General features: G+C 44.2%; 1 protein-coding gene across 1 annotated transcript in view; it reads right to left on the reverse strand.

Moving 5' to 3' along the window:
* The window catches only part of RTF1 (RTF1 homolog, Paf1/RNA polymerase II complex component), a 106185-nt gene that overhangs the window by 68324 nt on the left and 20307 nt on the right, over positions 1 to 17554 (reverse strand). The window contains exons 5-6 of the mRNA XM_040332122.1: positions 13697 to 13817; positions 1684 to 1795 (exon numbers count right to left, since the gene is read on the reverse strand). Of these exons, the coding sequence (XP_040188056.1) occupies positions 1684 to 1795; positions 13697 to 13817 (233 nt within the window). The remainder of the gene's footprint in view (positions 1 to 1683; positions 1796 to 13696; positions 13818 to 17554) is intronic.

A 17554-nucleotide genomic window follows, 5' to 3' on the forward strand; every position in this document is an offset into this window, starting at 1 on the left:
AACGGCTCAATTGTTATATGAATTGTGTGTATGTGGGGGGGTGTTGTATGAATCGAGATTGCAATTTACCAATTAATCTGCAGCTCTACTTGGCAGCCCCGGGTCTCGGTGGAGGGAATTGTGTCCCATTGTTTGCATCAGTGGGAGGAATAATTACATAGTAGGCGAGTTGAAAAAAGACACAAGTCCAACCTACCGTATTTGCCGGCGTATAAGACGACCCCCTAATTTTCAAGGAAAATTTTGGGTTTTGGGATATACTCGCCATATAAGACTACCCCCTTCCTACTAGTCTTTATGGAAGCTGAGGGGTAGCCAGAACCGCTGACAGAAACAGGCTTTTTCAAATCGCACTGTGCCATTACATTACATGCCTCACTGTGCCATTACATGCCCCCACTGTGCCATTACATTACTTGCCCCCTCACTGTCCCCATACTTGCCCCCTCACTGTGCGAACAGTGCCATCACTCACGTTTTGCCGATTTGACTTCCAGGCCGTGACAGTCTCCGTCTGCTGCAAGCGTCAATGATTTAAAAGCCGCTCCTTCTCCTCAGAGTGTCCTGTGATAGGCGGAACACAAATTTTCCCAGCAGCGCCTCTGTTCTGTGTTCCGCCTATCACGGACGTCTTCTCATCTCATCCGAGGATGAGGATGAGAAGGCATCTGTGATATGACAGAACAGAGGCGCTGCTGTGAAGATTTGTGTTCCGCCTATCACAGGACACTCTGAGGAGAAGGAGCGGCTTTTAAATCATTGACGCTTGCAGCAGACGGAGACTGTCACCGGCGTATAAGATGACCCCCGACTTTGGATGCATTTTTTTGCATCCAAAAAGTCGTCTTATACGCCGGAAAATACGGTATGTGTGTGATTATATGTCAGTATTACCCTGTATGTTGTGGTCGTTCAGGTGCTTGGCTAATAGTTTTTTGAAACCATCGATGCTCCCCGCTGATACCACCGACTGTGGAAGGAAATTCCACATTCTTGCTGCTCTTACAGTAAAGAACCCTCTACGTAGTTTAAGGTTAAACGTGCCTTGCTAAACTCACTTCGGCAAAAAAGTTTTATCCCTATTGTGGGGTTACCAGTACAGGATTTGTAAATTGAAATCATATCCCAGAAGCGTCTCTTCTCCAGAGAGGAGTTCAGTGCTCGCAACCTTTCCTCATAACCAATAGCCTCCAGACCCTTTATTAGCATGGTTTCCCTTTTTTGCACCCTCTCCATTTCCAGTACATCCTTCCTAAGGACTGGTGCCCAGAACTGGACAGCACACTCTAGGTGCAGCCGGAGTCTTGTAGAGTGGGAGAATTATCGATTTCTGGAGTTGATCCCCTTTTTAATGCATGCCAATATTCTGTTTGCTTTAACAGCAGCTTGACATTGTATGCCATTGCTGAGCCCATCATCTACTAGGACCCCCAATAGTGTTCCAGCATTTAGATCAGTTGGAATAATGTTCCTGGCTGTCAGTGGGAGGAATGGTGCCTCACTGATATCAGTAGGAGCAAGAGTGCCCCAAGGGCCAGATAAATGCAAGCAAAGGGCTGCTGGTCTAAAACAAAATAAAGGAAAAAAACAAAAAACAGATACATTGCAAGAGAATTATGGCTTTTAAAAAAAATATTTATTCTTTAAAAATATACAAATAAATAAAAAAAACTTTTACTATACCAGTCTTGTTCTTCCTCTTCTCTCTCTCTGCTCGTAACTCTTCCATTGCCTGGGATTTCTTGTCCAATTTTTCATCTCTCTTTGACCGTCTCTCTTTGTTATGTGATGTGACCTAGAAAAAATAATAAAAGTAGAAAATGTCAGCATACTTTTCCCAAGTTTGTTTTTGTTCACTCAACTTTCTAAATGAAGTGCTACAGTAATGTATAGAATAAAATATACACCATGCATTTTTTTTTTTTTTCCTTAGAAGCTATATTTGAAAACCTCAAATTATATACAACAGGCAATAAGGCAATTAATGCAGCAAACACTGAGGCAAGTTTTTCTTGTGTTCTTTAAAAAAGTGTGATTAAAGATCAAATGTTTGCCCATTTAAAAATCACATCAGTTGTTGTCCTGTACGCCATATTATGAAATTTACAGGCAAGTCAAAATTCCTCTCATCTTTATTGTACAGTACAGGACACAGGCCGAGAATTCATAGACTCTGGGACATACCCAAGCAAGGAATAAGGATTGGCAACAATTACGCAAGCAGAACTGTGCCAATAAACCCAACAACAAGAATTAAAACCACAAGATGCCATAAGAACTTTGCGACCGAAAATTCAAGTTAGACTTACTGGAAACTTGTTTTCCATAAGTCTTTCAGGACAGCACCTGGGAGATCATGACTCCTCCCACCAGACAACAGGAAAAACCTTCTTCCTCCAGATATTTAAAGGGAGGCACCTCCCTACCACACATCAGTTGTAGAAGAGAACCTCCGGCCCCCGGCTGTAACACACATATACCAGTCACAGCATAGGATATAAAAACTAATAGGGCGGGTCTTTGCTGTCCTGAAAGACTTATGAAAAACAAGTTACTGGCAAGTCTAACTTGAATTTTCCAAAAGCGTCTTTCAGGACAGCACCTGAGAGGATAAAACACTTGCCCCCTTAGAGCGGGACAACAGCCTGCAGGACCTTTCTGCCAAACACCTGATCGTTGGCAGATGTAAGGTCCAGCCTGTAATGTCACGCAAAGGTGCGAAAACTTGACAACATTGCCGCCTTGCAAATTTTTTCAAGGGCGACACCAGCTCTCTGCCCAGGTGCCCGTAAGTGCTCTGGTTGAGGGTGTACAAATTCCAGTTGGCAGCATGCGAGTATACTTCCAGGATGGATATTTTCAAGTGGCCGCCTTGCAAACCTGCACAACTGACGCCTGGTGGCGAAAGGCCCAAAAAGCACTGAGGCGCTTTGCAGGCGATATAACGCTAAAAATAGCGCCTGCAAAGCGCCCTGAAAGAGTTGCTTTTTTCACTCCAGTGTACACTGGAGCGGTGCGCTGGCCGGCCGCTCAAAAAAGTCCCGCTAGCCGCATCTTGAAGGCGCTGTAGGAGCAGTGAATACACCTCTCCTAAAGCGCCTCTGCCCATTGAAATCATTGGGCAGCGCCTCCAACCCTTTTTTAGGCGCTAGCGGGGGTTAAAAGCGTCGCAAAAACTATGGCAAAGCGTCGCTTTTACCGCCAACGCCCCAGTGCGAAAGTAGCCTAAGCGCCCAAGTGGAGTGCGCTGTTGCATGGAAAGGAACCTGAGTCATCGTCTGTCTGATCCATCTGGAAATGGTCGCAGAAGTTGCCAGTCCTTTTTAGCCCGTCCGTGATGACAAACAGTAAGCCTGACCTCCGAATAGACTCAATGGGGGTTATTTACTAAAGGTAAATCCACTTTGCACTACAAGTGCACTGCAAGTGCAATTGAAAGTGCACTTGGAATTGCAGTCACTGTAGATCGGAGGGGGGTCATGCAAGGAAAATAAAAAAGCAGCATTTTAGCTTGCACATGATTGAATAAAATCAGCAGAGCATCCCCTCATTTCAGATCTTCCCCTCAGATCTACAGCGACTGCACTTCCAAGTGCAGTTTTAATGTACTTTCAAGTGCACTTGTAGTGCAGCGTGGATTTGCCTTCAGTAAATCAACCCCTATGGCTGCAAAATACACCCGAACCACATTCAGGGCATACAAAGCAAATTCCTAAAGATGTTTGGGCCTGGGACACAGGGAGGGCAATCCACTTTGCACTAAAAGAGCACTTGGAAGTGCAGTCGCTGTAGATCTGAGGGGGGACATGCAAGGACAATAAAAAAAAAAAAACAGCATTTTAGCTTGCACATGATTGGATGATAAAAGCAGCAGAGCATCCCCTCGTTTCAGATCTACCCCTCAGATTTACACAACTGTTCTTCCAAGTGCACTTTGTAGTGCAAAGTGGATTTGCCTTTCGTAAATTACCCCCAATGTCTTCATTCAAATTGAAATCAGAGACTACATTTAGGAGGAATGACGGACATGGGAAAAGAACCATCTCATCTTTGTGGACCACCAAGTACGACAAGATAACGCCACCAGTTCGGACACCCTGCGAGCAGAAGTACTAGCCACCAAAAAGGCCACCCTTTGGGACAGCGTAAGCAGGGAAATCTCCATAAAGTTTTCTAAGGGATGGAAGATAGGCCCTTGGGACAGTAGAGTCTCCCTGAAAGGCAGTATTAAAAAGGAACCAAAGCAACCAGGTTGGCGTACCAGGACTGGTGAGGCCAGTCTGGGGCCACGAAAATGACAGGAATCCATCTCTGCCTTGATGGTGCGCAAAAGCCTCGGCAGTAGCTCAAGAGGAAAAAAAAGGCCTAGTTAGACTTACCGGTGACGGTATTTCTAAGAGCCTTTCAGGACAACCTTGGAGAGAGCGCAGCTCCGCCTCTTCTGTAGGAAACGCCCACAGGCTTTAAATCCCTCCTCTTCCACCATGGCTTCAGTTATTGTGTGGCCTCCGGCACTGGAAAACAAAGCACAGAGAACCACAACACCATGATAGATACATACTTTACTTTTTTATATACATTTTAGGGAGGGAAATAGCGGTTGTCCTGAAAGGCTCTTAGAAATACCGTCACCGGTAAGTCTAACTAGGCCTTTCTCAAATCGCCTTTCAGGACAACCTTGGAGAGGATAACCAAGTAACTTACCCTAGGGTGGGACTACTGCCTGCAGTACCTTCCTGCCGAAGGCTTGATCTGCGGCCGACAGCAAGTCCAACCTGTAGTGCCGAATAAAAGTTGAAAAACTGGACCAAGTAGCAGCCTTACAGATCTGATCAGGCGTAGCACCGGCCCTTTCGGCCCAGGAAACTGCGGATCACCTTGTAGAGTGAGCAGCGATCCCAGAAGGAGGAACTTCTCCTTTTGCTTGATAGGCTTCAGAAATTGCTTGTCTAAGCCACCTACCGAGCGTACTCTTAGAAGCTTTTTCCCCTTTTCGGGAACCGGAGAATACCACAAAAAGAGCATTTGATTTCCTGAACTCCTTGGTGACGGAAAGGAACTGTAACAGACATCTCCTTACATCCAGTGTATGGAAAGCTTCTTCTCCTGCATTAGCCGGAACTGAGGAAAATGTTGGTAGAATTATTTCTTGCGACCGGTGGAAAGTTGAGGCCACTTTCGGTAGGAAGGCTGGATCTGTTTGAAGGACCACTCGGTCTGGCAAAACTCTAAGGAAGGGTTCCTTGATTGCTAGAGCTTGGAGCTCACTGATTCTCCTTGCTGATGTAATGGCAACTAAAAAAATTGTTTTGAGAACTAAACTTTTTAATGATGCACTCTGTAAAGGTTCAAAACGGAGCTCCCGTGAGACCTTGCAAAACAATAGATAAGTCCCAACAAGGGAAAACTTTGAGGGCTATCGGTCTATTTCGAGCCAGAGCCCTAAAAAATCTAGAAATTAAAGTCTCTTTGGATAAAGATCTTTCAAGATAAACTGAGAGAGCCGCTACCTGTGTTTTCAGGGTGCTGGCGGCTAGACCTTTCTCCATTCCTTCATGGAGAAATTCCAGAACTGAAATAGTACTCTTGATTTCGAAATTTTTGGAAGAACACCAAGAGTTACATTTCTTCCATACTTTGAGGTAGATGGACCTAGTTACCTCTTTTCTACTTGATAGTAGAGTTTTAACTACTTTATCAGAAAGTCCTTTAGATTTTAGAAGGTCTTCTTCAGAAACCAAGCACTTAGATGTAGCCTGCTTGCTTCCGGATGGCACACAGAGCCCTGTGTCAATAGATCCTTCCTGTATGGTAATCTCCAGGGAGGTTTTGAGGCCAGGTTCAAAAGTGTTGCAAACCAAGGCCTTTTTGGCCAAAAAGGAGCAGGTTGGTGTTTTCCTCCCTGAATTTCCTTAGGACCAGAGGAATTAGTGGAAAAGGGGGAAAGGCGTAACACAGCCGGTAATTCCATGGGTGTGCTAGGGCGTCTATCCCCACTGCCTGATCCATTCTGTGAATAGAAAAGAATTCCTGGACCTTCGTATTTAGCTGACTTGAAAACAGGTCCACTTGGGGATGTCCCCATTCCTCTGATATCATATCGAACACCTCCTGGTTCAGACTCCATTCTGCTTCCACCACTCTTTTTCTGCTTAGCAGATCTGCTAGGAGATTTTGTGATCCCTTCAGATGGACTGCCGATAGGGAGGCCACATTTATTTCCGCCCATGACAGAAGTTGATTGGCTAAGTCCATGAGCCCTTTGCTCCTGGTTCCCCCTTGTTTCAACACATAGATCACTGCTGTCGTATTGTCTGACAGAATCTGTACATGATGTCCTTTGACCTCCTGTTGAAAAGCTATCAGACCCAAATGAATGGCTTTCAATTCTCGCCAATTTGACGATTTTTTTGCCTCTATTTTTGACCACGTGCCTTGAGCGGTTTGACCCTCCAGATGGGCTCCCCAACCCCAGGAGCTTGCGTCGGTTGTTAGACGCTTGTCCAGGGGAAAAATCCATGGGAGACCCTTCGTTAGATTGGAAGGGTCCCTCCACCACCATAGTGCTCGTTTCACTTTCGCAGATAGTTTGAAACGTTTTTCGAACGGCACCTGGTGTGACCAGACCTGCAAGATGTTTTTCTGGAGTGGTCTGGAGTGCAGTCTTGCCCACTGGACTGCTGGAATTGTAGCTGTAAGAAGGCCCAGAACTGACATAACTGTTCTGACTGGTACTGAAAGGTTCGTCTGGATCTGACCCACTGCTGAAAAGATTTTGTCTATCTTTTCCTGAGGCAGGAACACTTTTTGCACTACTGAGTTTAGGGTGTAGCCCAGAAACCTCATCTCCTGAGAGGGATCTAGATGCGATTTTTCTAAATTCAAGATCCAACCTAGATTTTTGAGATGAGTCTGTGACGTTTGGAGGTTCGTCACAAGCTGATCCCTGGAATCTGCGAAAAATAATAGGTCGTCCAGGTATGGCACGACCGAGATCCCTCTCAGTTTTAGGGGCTCCAGGGCTTCCGCCATAATCTTTGTGAAAACTCTGGGGGAAGATGACAGGCCAAATGGTAGGGCCCTGAATTGGAGGTGCCATATTGATGCTCCCAGATTGATGGCCAGGCGAAGGAATTTTTGGGAAGCTGGTGCTATTGGCACATGTAAATAGGCATCCCTTAGGTCCAGGGATGCCATGAAGCAGCCTGGAGACAGCAGTTTTGTGATGGAGTAAATTGTGTCCATACGGAAGTGTTTGTACCGTATTGATCTGTTCAGGATCTTTAGATTCAGAATCAACCGGTATTTGCCTGAAGGTTTTTTTACAAGAAATATATGGGAATAAAACCCCCGACCCTCCTGCTGTTTCGGGACCTGGACAATGACTTCTTGTTGAATCAGATCCTGTAAAAGGTTCGTCATGGCAGAAGCCTTTTCCTGGTCTCTTGGAAGGGCTGTAATGTAAAACCTGCTTGGCGGACACTCCAAGAATTCCAGCTTGTAACCTTGTAAAATGATGTTCTTTACGAAAGGGCTTGTGGATATTTGACTCCACTGAGGGAGAAAGGATGACAATCTTCCCCCTACTGGAGTAGTTTTGTCATTTGTCTTTAGGGGTTTGATCTGGAGGAGATCTGAAGAGAACCCCACCTCTTCCCCTACCCTTTTGAGGAATCCAACGTTTTTTGTTGACATCTTCTCTATTTTTGTAGGGTTGTTGAACAGCACGAAAATTCTTTTTAAACGTCTGTTTCTTCTTGGCTGGGAAAGCCTTCTTTTTATCGGCCGTTCTATCTAAGACTGTTTCCAGGTCTGGCCCAAAAAGAAAATCGCCTGAAAAAGGGATGCCACAAAGTTTAATCTTTGAGGCTGTATCCCCTGACCACGTTTTTAGCCAGACTGCACGCCTAGCTGAATTGACAAGTGCTGAGGATCTGGCTGCCATTTTAATTGATTCGGCTGATGCATCAGCCATGTACTTAATTGCATTAAGGATTAGAGGAAAGGAGTCTAAAAGGTCTTTCCTATGGGTGCCCGCTTCAATGTGGCCCTTCAGTTTCTCTACCCAGCATTCCAGGTTTCTTGCTACCACCGTGGAAGCCATGGCTGGTTTAAGGCTGGCGGATGCGGAGTCCCAAGCTTTTTTAAGGAGAGCATCTGCTCTTTTGTCCATCGCATCTTTCAAGACCCACATGTCTTCAAAGGCCAGATCTGTCCTTCTAGAAACCTGTGAAAAGGCAGCATCCACTCTGGGCTTCTTATTCCAAACCTCGGTTTCTTTATTTTCAAAGGGAAATCTTCTCTTAAGAGATTTAGGTAGGAAGGGACCCTTTTCCGGATCTTTCCATTCTTTCTTAACTGTGTCAGTTAACACTTTATGAACAGGAAAGACTCTATGTTTGGAGTCATCCATACCCTGGTACATTTTATCATGGACTGATAGTTGTACTCTTTCCTCCTGAATATCAAGGGTAGTGTAGATTGCACCTAAAAGTTCATCTACATCCTCCAGGGATAATTTATATTTAGAGGTTCTGCTTGTATCCTCTTCTTCCTCTTCCTCAGAGTCTACAAGTGAGGGAAGAGTACTTGTCCCTTCATCCCCAGAGTCCACCACTACTGGCCTGGAGGTGGAAGCTCGTGGGCTTGCTGGTGGTTGCTGGGGCTCAGTATGGACCGAACTCTGTACTAGCATGGATTTAACTGAACTAAGTGAGTCCGAAAGTTCCCTGACTGATGAAAATAATTCTTTAATTTGTTGAGAAGATTCCTCTTCAACAAGTTCTTTAATACACGATCTACACATGGCTTTCTGCCAAGAGTCTCTCAGAGGGTTTTTACAGGAAGGACATTTCCTTTGGCTTGGTGGATTTGCTGGTTTAGTTTTACTAGCAGTTTTCTCCTGAAACGAGAAATTAAACTAATTTAAATCAAAGCTCTATTAGCTAAGCAAGGGAAACCGCCACCGTGCTAATACCACCACCAGAGTGAAAAATGTCCCCTTTAAGAAGAAAGATAAAACATAGCAACCACCAGAGTTTCTGCTAGATGGCCCAGCACAAGCTTCCATCATAGCAGAGCAGGCTCCCATAGGAAGGAACAACAAACACAACAATAGTAAGCCCATAAGGATCAGAATAAAGGCACCATTGTACCCCTCTTACCTGGGCCTGACCGGTGCTGACGGCGCCTGCATCCGCCATCGCTGTAACTCTTTCCTCCATTGCAGAGAGACAGCTGTAGAGGAAAACGCTGGGTTTTTGAGTTTCCCGGGCTCCGCGTCATCAATAGGAGCCGGAAACGGAAGCGCCGGTCAGAGAACCCGCCCTCTAGTCCCTGCGTTCCAGGCGCCAGGAGCCACAAGCGCCACGCCTCCACAGGAAACGCCGCGTCGCCGGCGTGACGTCACCCGCCAGACCGGGACCCGGAACCGACATGCAGGACATGTTTCTTTGAAAGAAACGGTACCTGCCCGACCACCGGGGCCAAAACCTGCGGACTCCGGGCACCAGACGCAGCATCCCCCATGGATCCCAAAGCTCCCGTGAGCAGGCAAGACCAGAGGTACAGTGGGGGAGCTGGGATGGTTCAGTCACAGCCTTAAAACAAGGAAAAACAATGAGGGAAAAGCCTGTCTCCAGCCTTGGAGAGAACGCAGCTCCCTGGCTCCAACCTGATGCTTCCACCATGGCGGAGGAAACACAATAACTGAAGCCATGGTGGAAGAGGAGGGATTTAAAGCCTGTGGGTGTTTCCTACAGAAAAGGCGGAGCTGCGCTCTCTCCAAGGTTGTCCTGAAAGGCGATTTGAGAAAAAAAGAATCGCAGCTCAGACGATACCAGCCCCATAGGGCCACCAGGATGTCTAGCGTCCGCCAGAGGATCCCGTGATCTTTCCACAAACCTCGGTACCTTTCTGTGGAGCCATATGTTTCTGGGAAGGGTGTAAGGGACTGTCAACATCCTAATATATAAAGAATAGCATGTGCATAGCACTGGAATAATCCCCTTGGACTTTAAAGGCGGATATTGGAGCAACAATATAGAATGTTTAAAAGGCAATTATGACACTTTAATATATAGCATATACAGCGTGGGCAACCAAGCCCTATAATAAAAACATAACATACATGTACATTAAATATTTTGCACAGTAAGATTTTACAATCAAACCCAAGTTGGTACTTATTGGATACCAGCAAAAAGCGAAGGCGCTGGGAGTGTCTGGCAGTATATATGTGCAATGTCACTGCAGTTTTTTTGTCAGCATCTAATCCAGTGGTTCTCAACCTTTCTAGTGCCTGTCTTTCTTGTTCTCTCTCATTCTTTCTCTCCCTTTTTTTGTTCCTCCCCCTCTTTTCCTCTCCCTTCCATGTATTCTCTATTTTTATTCCTTCTCTTACTCCTTGGTGGGGGGGTTGGGGGAATGGGATGAGTGGATTAGGTGCTTTTGATCCAGGTCATTTGCTGATCTGAGAACTGTAATGGGGACTTTTAATGGCAACTATAATCACAGGTAGTGTTACTCACAGTGTCTCCGGGTTCACTGTGTCTCCGACTTTGTGGTGTCTTGCAATAGTGACACCTATGCCAAAATCAAGAGATAGGGTCTCCTCCAGCCCCTCCCACTTCACATTCCTCACTAGTCAGCTGACCTCTAGTCTACCCCCCAGCCATGCCATGAACTCAAGGGGCAATTGCTAAGAGGATGAGATGAGTTGGCGGTCGCAGGGTCCAGGAACAGCCCTGCTCCAGGGAGCTTCAAGAACAGCCCATGATCCGGTGACCCCTGGCAAATCATCATTCGACCCCTGAGGGGGTCCCGACCCCCAGGTTGAGAACCACTGGTCTAATCACTAAGGTAGTTACATATACCCCAATTGTAATGTGCCCTGTACTGTACAAGAAACAGTTCATACAATTTCCTATTGTAAACCTACATATATAAAAGTATTCATACCCCTTGACATTTTCCACATTTTGTCATGTTACAACCAAAAACGTTAATTTATTTTTTGGGGATTTTATGTGATAGACCAACAGAGTGGCACATAATTGTGAAGTGGAAAAAAAACAAAAAAAAAACACGATAAATGGTTTTCCATATTTATTACAAATAAATATCTTAAAAGTGTGGCGTGCATTTGTATTCACCCCAATTTACTTTGACACCCCTAACTAAAATCTAGTGGAACCAACTGTCTTCAGAAGTCGCCTAATTAGTAATTCGAGTCCGCCTGTGTGTAATTTAATCTCAGTATAAATTCAGCTGTTCTGTGAAGCCTTCAGAGGTTTGTTGGAGAACTTTAGTGATTAAACAGCATCATGTAAGCCAAAGAAGACACCAGACCATTCAGGGATAAGGTTGGAGAAGTTTAAAGAAGGGTTAGGTTATATATAAAAAAAAAACAAAAAAAAAAACACAAGCTTTAAAACATCTCTCTGTTCAATCCATCATCCGAAAATGAAGAGTATGGCACAACTGCAAACCTACCAAGACATGGCCGTCCACCTAAACTGACAGGCCAGGCAAGGAGAGCATTAATCAGAGAATCAGCCAAGAGGCCAATGGTACCTCTGGAGGAGCTGCAGAGATCCACAGCTCAGGTGGAAGAATCTGTCCACAGGACACCTATTAGTCGTGCTCTCCACAAATCTGGCCATTATGGAAGAGTAGCAAGAAGAAAGTCATTGTTGAAAGAAAGCCATAAGAAGTCACATTTTCAGTTTGGGAGAAACCATGTGAGGGACACAGAAAACATGTGGAAGAAGGTGCTCTGGTCAGATAAGCCCAAAATTAAACTTTTTGGCCTAAAAGCAAATGCTATGCGTGTCAGAAAACACTGCACATCACCCTGAACACACCATCCCCACCGCAAACCATGGTGGAGGCAGAATGTTGTAGGGATGCTTTTCTTCAGCAGGGGCAAAGAAAATGGTCAGAGTTGATGGGAAGATGGCTAAGGCCAAATATAGGGCAATCTTAGAAGAAAATCAGTTAGAGCAGGGGGTGGGCAACCTCAGCACTCCAGCTGTGGTGAAACTACAAATCCCTTCTTGCCTCTAGGAGTCATGCCTGGGTTTTTGTCAGGGTTTTACAAGGTCTCATGGGACTTATAGTTTCACCACAGCCAAAGGGCTGAGGATGCCTACCGCTGTGCTAGAGTCTGCAAAAGACCTGAGACCCGGTTGGAGGTTCACCATCCAGCAGGACAATGACCCTAAACATACATCCAGAGCTACAATGGAATGGTTTAGATCAAAGCATATTCATGTGTTAGAATGGAAGTCCAGACCTAAATCCAATTGAGAATCTGTGGCAAGACTTGAAAATTGCTGTTCAGACGCTCTCCATCCAATCTGACAGAGCTTGAGCTATTTTGCAAAGAAGAATGGGCAAGAATGTATCCCTTTAGATGTGCCAAGCCGTTTTAGACATACTCAAAAAAGACTTGCAGCTGTAATTGCAGTGAAAGGTGGCTCTACAAAGTATTGACTTAGGGGGGCTGAATACAAATGCATGCCACACTTTTCAGATATTCGTAAAAAATAAAATAAAAACCATTTATCATTTTTCTTCCACTTCACAATTATGTGCCACTTTGTGTTGGTCCATCACATGAAATCCCCAATAAAATAAAATTTACCTTTCTGGTTGTAACATGTCAAAATGTGGGAAATTTCAAGGGGTATGGAAACTTTCAGGGCACTGTATTGGCTGAAAAGGGCGTTAATGGCATTTTGTCGATCAGAGAAAAAAAAAAAGAAAGATGCCAATAAGGGCACCAAAAACAAACACAATTTTACTGTGCTTATGTCGTGTTTTTGATAGGTCATGTGACTCAAACCAGATGCGTTATTGATGCATTTTCTTTCAACTGACCAAAAATGCAGCAAGCAGGATTTTTAAGATCACAACGGAAGCACAACAGATCATTGTGAAAACATACATACAATTTAAAAGGGATACATTTTTCTTCATCTTATCTTGTGCTAAAAAAAAGGTGCCAATAAAATTCATATGCATTTAAATTCATGATATTAATAAAAAAGTAGAATACAGCTATATATAAAAATTGTATATACCCGTATTTATCGGCGTATAACACGCACCCTAACTTTAAGGGCCCTTTCACACTGGTGCGTTTTTCGCGGTAAAAATAGCGATATTAAAACGCCCATATAACGCTCCCCTTGCCCCCTCCATTGAAATGAATTAAAAAACGCTGTTTTTACCGCGTTTTTAATTCATTTCAATGGAGAGGGGCATGGGGAGCGTTTTAATAGCGCTATTTTTACCGCGAAAACGTGGCAAAAACGCACCAGTGGGAAAGGCCCCTAAGAGGGAAGTTTCAGGAAAAAAAACTTTCCACAGCCCCCTGCGTATAACACGCAGGCACAGTTTACACTCCATTTTCATGGTAAAAAAGTGAGTGTTATACGCCAATAGATACAGTAGTTTTTGTTTAACATTTTCAGTACCAAAATTTCCTATTCGGTGCACCTCTACCAAGTATTAAAAACGGAAGAGCAAATGTTCCCGCTGAAGTCTATAGATTGTCTTCACATGCCAAGAAAAAGTACAGAACTGGATGCTAATCACCTACAAGCTATAGACAGGGTACCAATTTAACTAAACACTGAAAATTTAGGTGTAAAAACACCTACATTTCTGACAATCTCCTGAAAGCATTTACCTGTGCCTGAGATTCCACAACTTGTGTTTGCTTTTTCTTTTCCTGCTCATCATCAATTTTTCTCTTCTTTGATTTCTTTTCTTTCTTCTTTGCAGATTTAAGTTTTTGCTTTATCTCAAAACTAAAAGGGATTAAAAAATAAAATAATAATTATCTAAAAAACATGTTTGTTATACATACAAGTACGCGGTGAACAAACAAAATGTATGGATCAATCAAAACAAGGGTGTAATAATTGAAGGGCCACAGTGCATTAAAGAGATTTCAGTAACATATAGACACGTTTACTTAAAAGGGAATCTACCTAGCACCAAATACTCACCTTTCTTTTGCCCCTGCTTACAAAAGTCTGTTAGACCCTGCCTCAAGTGAAAACATTGGCGCTAGGTGACTGGCCTACTGATGTCACACATGCTTTTCACACCCGTAAATGGCATTTTTTTAGCATTCAGTGTAGAATGGTATGGTACAGTAACATTGGGGTTAATGAAAAGCAAAAGTATGCTTTAAGCTGTTGGATCGCACCAGCACAGGATTTCTTTATCACAAAAGGCTTCCACTGCAACGGTTATATTTTAAACCGTAAAAAATTCACAAAAAGGGAATAAAAAGGTGAACAGAGTCCTTTACATGCAAGAAACCTGCGACTTGGCTCACCAACATATAAAGATGTATAAAAAAAAAAATAATTAAAGTTTAACTCACAAATCAATCTTCACAAAGTATATTTTTATATGGCCCTGCTATACAATTTTTTTTTTTTTTTTTATCAGTTGTATGACATGACAACAAGGCTAAGCGACTCAACTCTGGAGTGTAGAAAAACGGCAGCTAGTGCTCTGGATTGACAAGTCAAAATGTAAAATATCTGGCTGTTGCAATAGGCATTTTTTTTGCAAAGGGCTGAAGAGTGGTACAATAAGGAGTGTCTGCAGGCAACAGTGAAGCATCTGCATTTCTGCAAATAGAGTTGCAGATCTGGTCAAGATCAATGATGCCCCCAATGCTGAGAAATACAGGCAGATACTTAACCATCATTCCATACGGCGTGTGATTGGCCCCACATTTCTTCTACAGCAGGACAATGAACCCCAAACATACAGCCAATGTCAAGAACAATCTTTAGCATAAACAAAGGGAAGCAATGTTTTGGCTCCCACAAAGCCCTGATCAACATTGAGTCTGACTGGAATTACATGAGGAGACAGAAGATCTGTGGTTAGTTCTGCAAACTGGAACAACCTACCTGCCGAGTTGCTTAAAAAACTGTGTGCAATTGATACTAGAAGAATTTATGCTCTAATATTGCCCACTATTATAAAGCTGCCCAGATCGCTCAACTACATGTGGGTATTTTGGCTCCTCTATGGACCCTTATTGACGTCCTGTACGCCGATTCTACCCCCTCTTTCTTCCATACCATGGATTACACCCGCACACCGTGTCAAGTCTCTGAACCCATTTGTGGCTCACTCTCGGTCTGGGACTCCATTAAATACTCAGCCCGCTTGATATTCCCCCATCTCCCTCTTTCACGTCTGCTTAACTGTTCTCTGTTGCCTCCTGAGATGGAGAATCCTCAAAGCTTTCAATGGTGGAGACAAAAGGGCCTCACCACCGTCCGTTCTCGGCTCACAACCGAAGAGTCTGTTCACACCAATACTTATTTTGCCATAAATATATGAGCGGTTTAGAGTACGTTCCCGATGGGTAGCATCTGCGATAGGTTTATGTAAAAGTGCCTTTCATGGGTCTCTCCGCAGATTCACATGGATAAAAGGCATTGACCATCATGTACACCCCAATCCATAACCTCCTGACTTTAGGACATGTCCACCATATTTGTTTCATATCGCCCAAGTCTGGGTATTCTCACGAGATCCCCATATTGGATAATTTTCGTATATATACACAAATCTGCCACTTTGGGGAGTCTCTTACAAAGTCTCATGAACACCCATTATTGTAAACTGCTTTTGAGACCAGATGCAGAACCAACCCTACCACTCAGGGCCTCATCTCCTTGCTATACTCCTACATGTTGAATAATAACGGAGAAAACCCCCCCCGTGTACTGTGACAAATTGATAAAACATTTAGGTTCTGATCCACAGCAAGGCCACTGGTGTAAAATGCGGGGGACCCCGTTTAAGTCTTCTTGCAATGGTCTCGCTCTTGAAAACTCTTTTAAAAAGTTATGTCTCGATGGTACTTTACCCCAGCTAGGATTGTGAAATGCCTGCCATCATAGCCATCAAATGGCTTGAGGATTTCCCAGACTTGGGCTATATGAAACACATATGGTGGAATGACCTAAAGTCAGGAGGTTATGAATTAGGGTCGATAATGTTTTCCAAGTGAATCTACGGAGAGACCCATGAGAGGCACTTTTACATAAACCCATCGCAGATGCTACCTGTCGGGAACGTACTCTAAATCACTCATATATTTATGGCAACAAAACCAACTATAGCATGGTCCTAGAAGACACCGCCACTTAGCGTTGAAGAGGTTAAGAACCGGGTGCATGGTACGCCTGCCACTGAAAGGTTAATGGCAATCCTTGGACAAGTATGACAAATTCTGACGTATTTGGCAGCCCTGGATAGACCACTTCCCCACTCTCTCAATTGACCTCCCCATTTCTAGACATGTAAAAAGGTATGCTGTTGGGTAAAACAAACAGGAAGCAGAAAGAAGCCTGTGGAGACGTTGTGACTTTGCTGGTGTTTCAGATCATTGTGCTGCTGCACAACCCAAGTGTGCTCGAGCTTGAGGTCACAAACTGATAACCGGACATTCTCCTTCAGGATTTTCTTGCAGAGCCCCAGATCAACCACCATGTTTGACTGCTGTAAATTTTTTTATGAAATTCTGCAGATTGGCATTCCCGAGTCAACAAAATTGAAGCAATGGAAAGGACCATCCATCAGGCTAAGGACATGAACAACAAGTTCAGACATACATGGGCCTGTTGGATACACTACAGGGAATCTGTGGGACCCGTGTTTCCTTCAGCCCCTCCTGTGCCCCCTGTGGCGCCAGATGTGGTCAATGTGACTTGACTCAGATGGAAACTCCGCCATGTCCTATTCCTCCTGCCCCCCCCCCTCCTAGTCTTGAACATCCCTGCATTACACTTGCACGAGTGCGCTTCCTGACACGCTGGATGTTGGACTTCTGGACCGCACACCCTGACACATGGTTCCCCAGGAGACCGAACCTATGGCTGACTGATCACTAGTGCCCAGAACCCCTCGCTTTTCAGGTACGCCTTGTCCTCACCAAAATCGTCATGATCCCTTTTCTTGTAGGACCAATTATGCCCTTCTACACTGTTGGGTTACTTAAGGTCCCCTCCTGCTCACAGTGTGTTCCCTTTCGGGGTGAACGGATACTGGGTTGACCCTTGCTGGTCCGGTACTTACTAGTTTGCATTTCTGAGTCTCAGGACTCCCCCCCCCCCCCCCCTATGTCGGTTTGATAACTTGGTTAAGTTTTATCTTCTCACAGTATGCGATTAGTCACATGTATGAAAGATTGTCAATATAGTCATCCTTTTAAGTCTATTGTATCTCACATATGTTTGCCTTGTTTACATTGTGAAGATGTTCTTTATGATGTTCTATGCAACGCTTCTGTATTTGTTGAAAATCAATAAAATATTTAAAAAAAAAACTTTTTTTTAATGAAATTCTGTATTCGTTTTACGGCAGATGTAATGGGATGCATACCTTCCAAAAAGTAAAAAATGTCTGTCTCACCAGTCCACAGAATATTTGCCCAAAGTCTTGGGGATAGTTCTTGAATGGACCTCCTGGATGAGTCTTCCTGCTCTTGGGAGCAATTTTAGTAGGC

Source organism: Rana temporaria, chromosome 13 (assembly GCF_905171775.1).
Source record: "Rana temporaria chromosome 13, aRanTem1.1, whole genome shotgun sequence".
Taxonomy (NCBI): domain Eukaryota; kingdom Metazoa; phylum Chordata; class Amphibia; order Anura; family Ranidae; genus Rana; species Rana temporaria.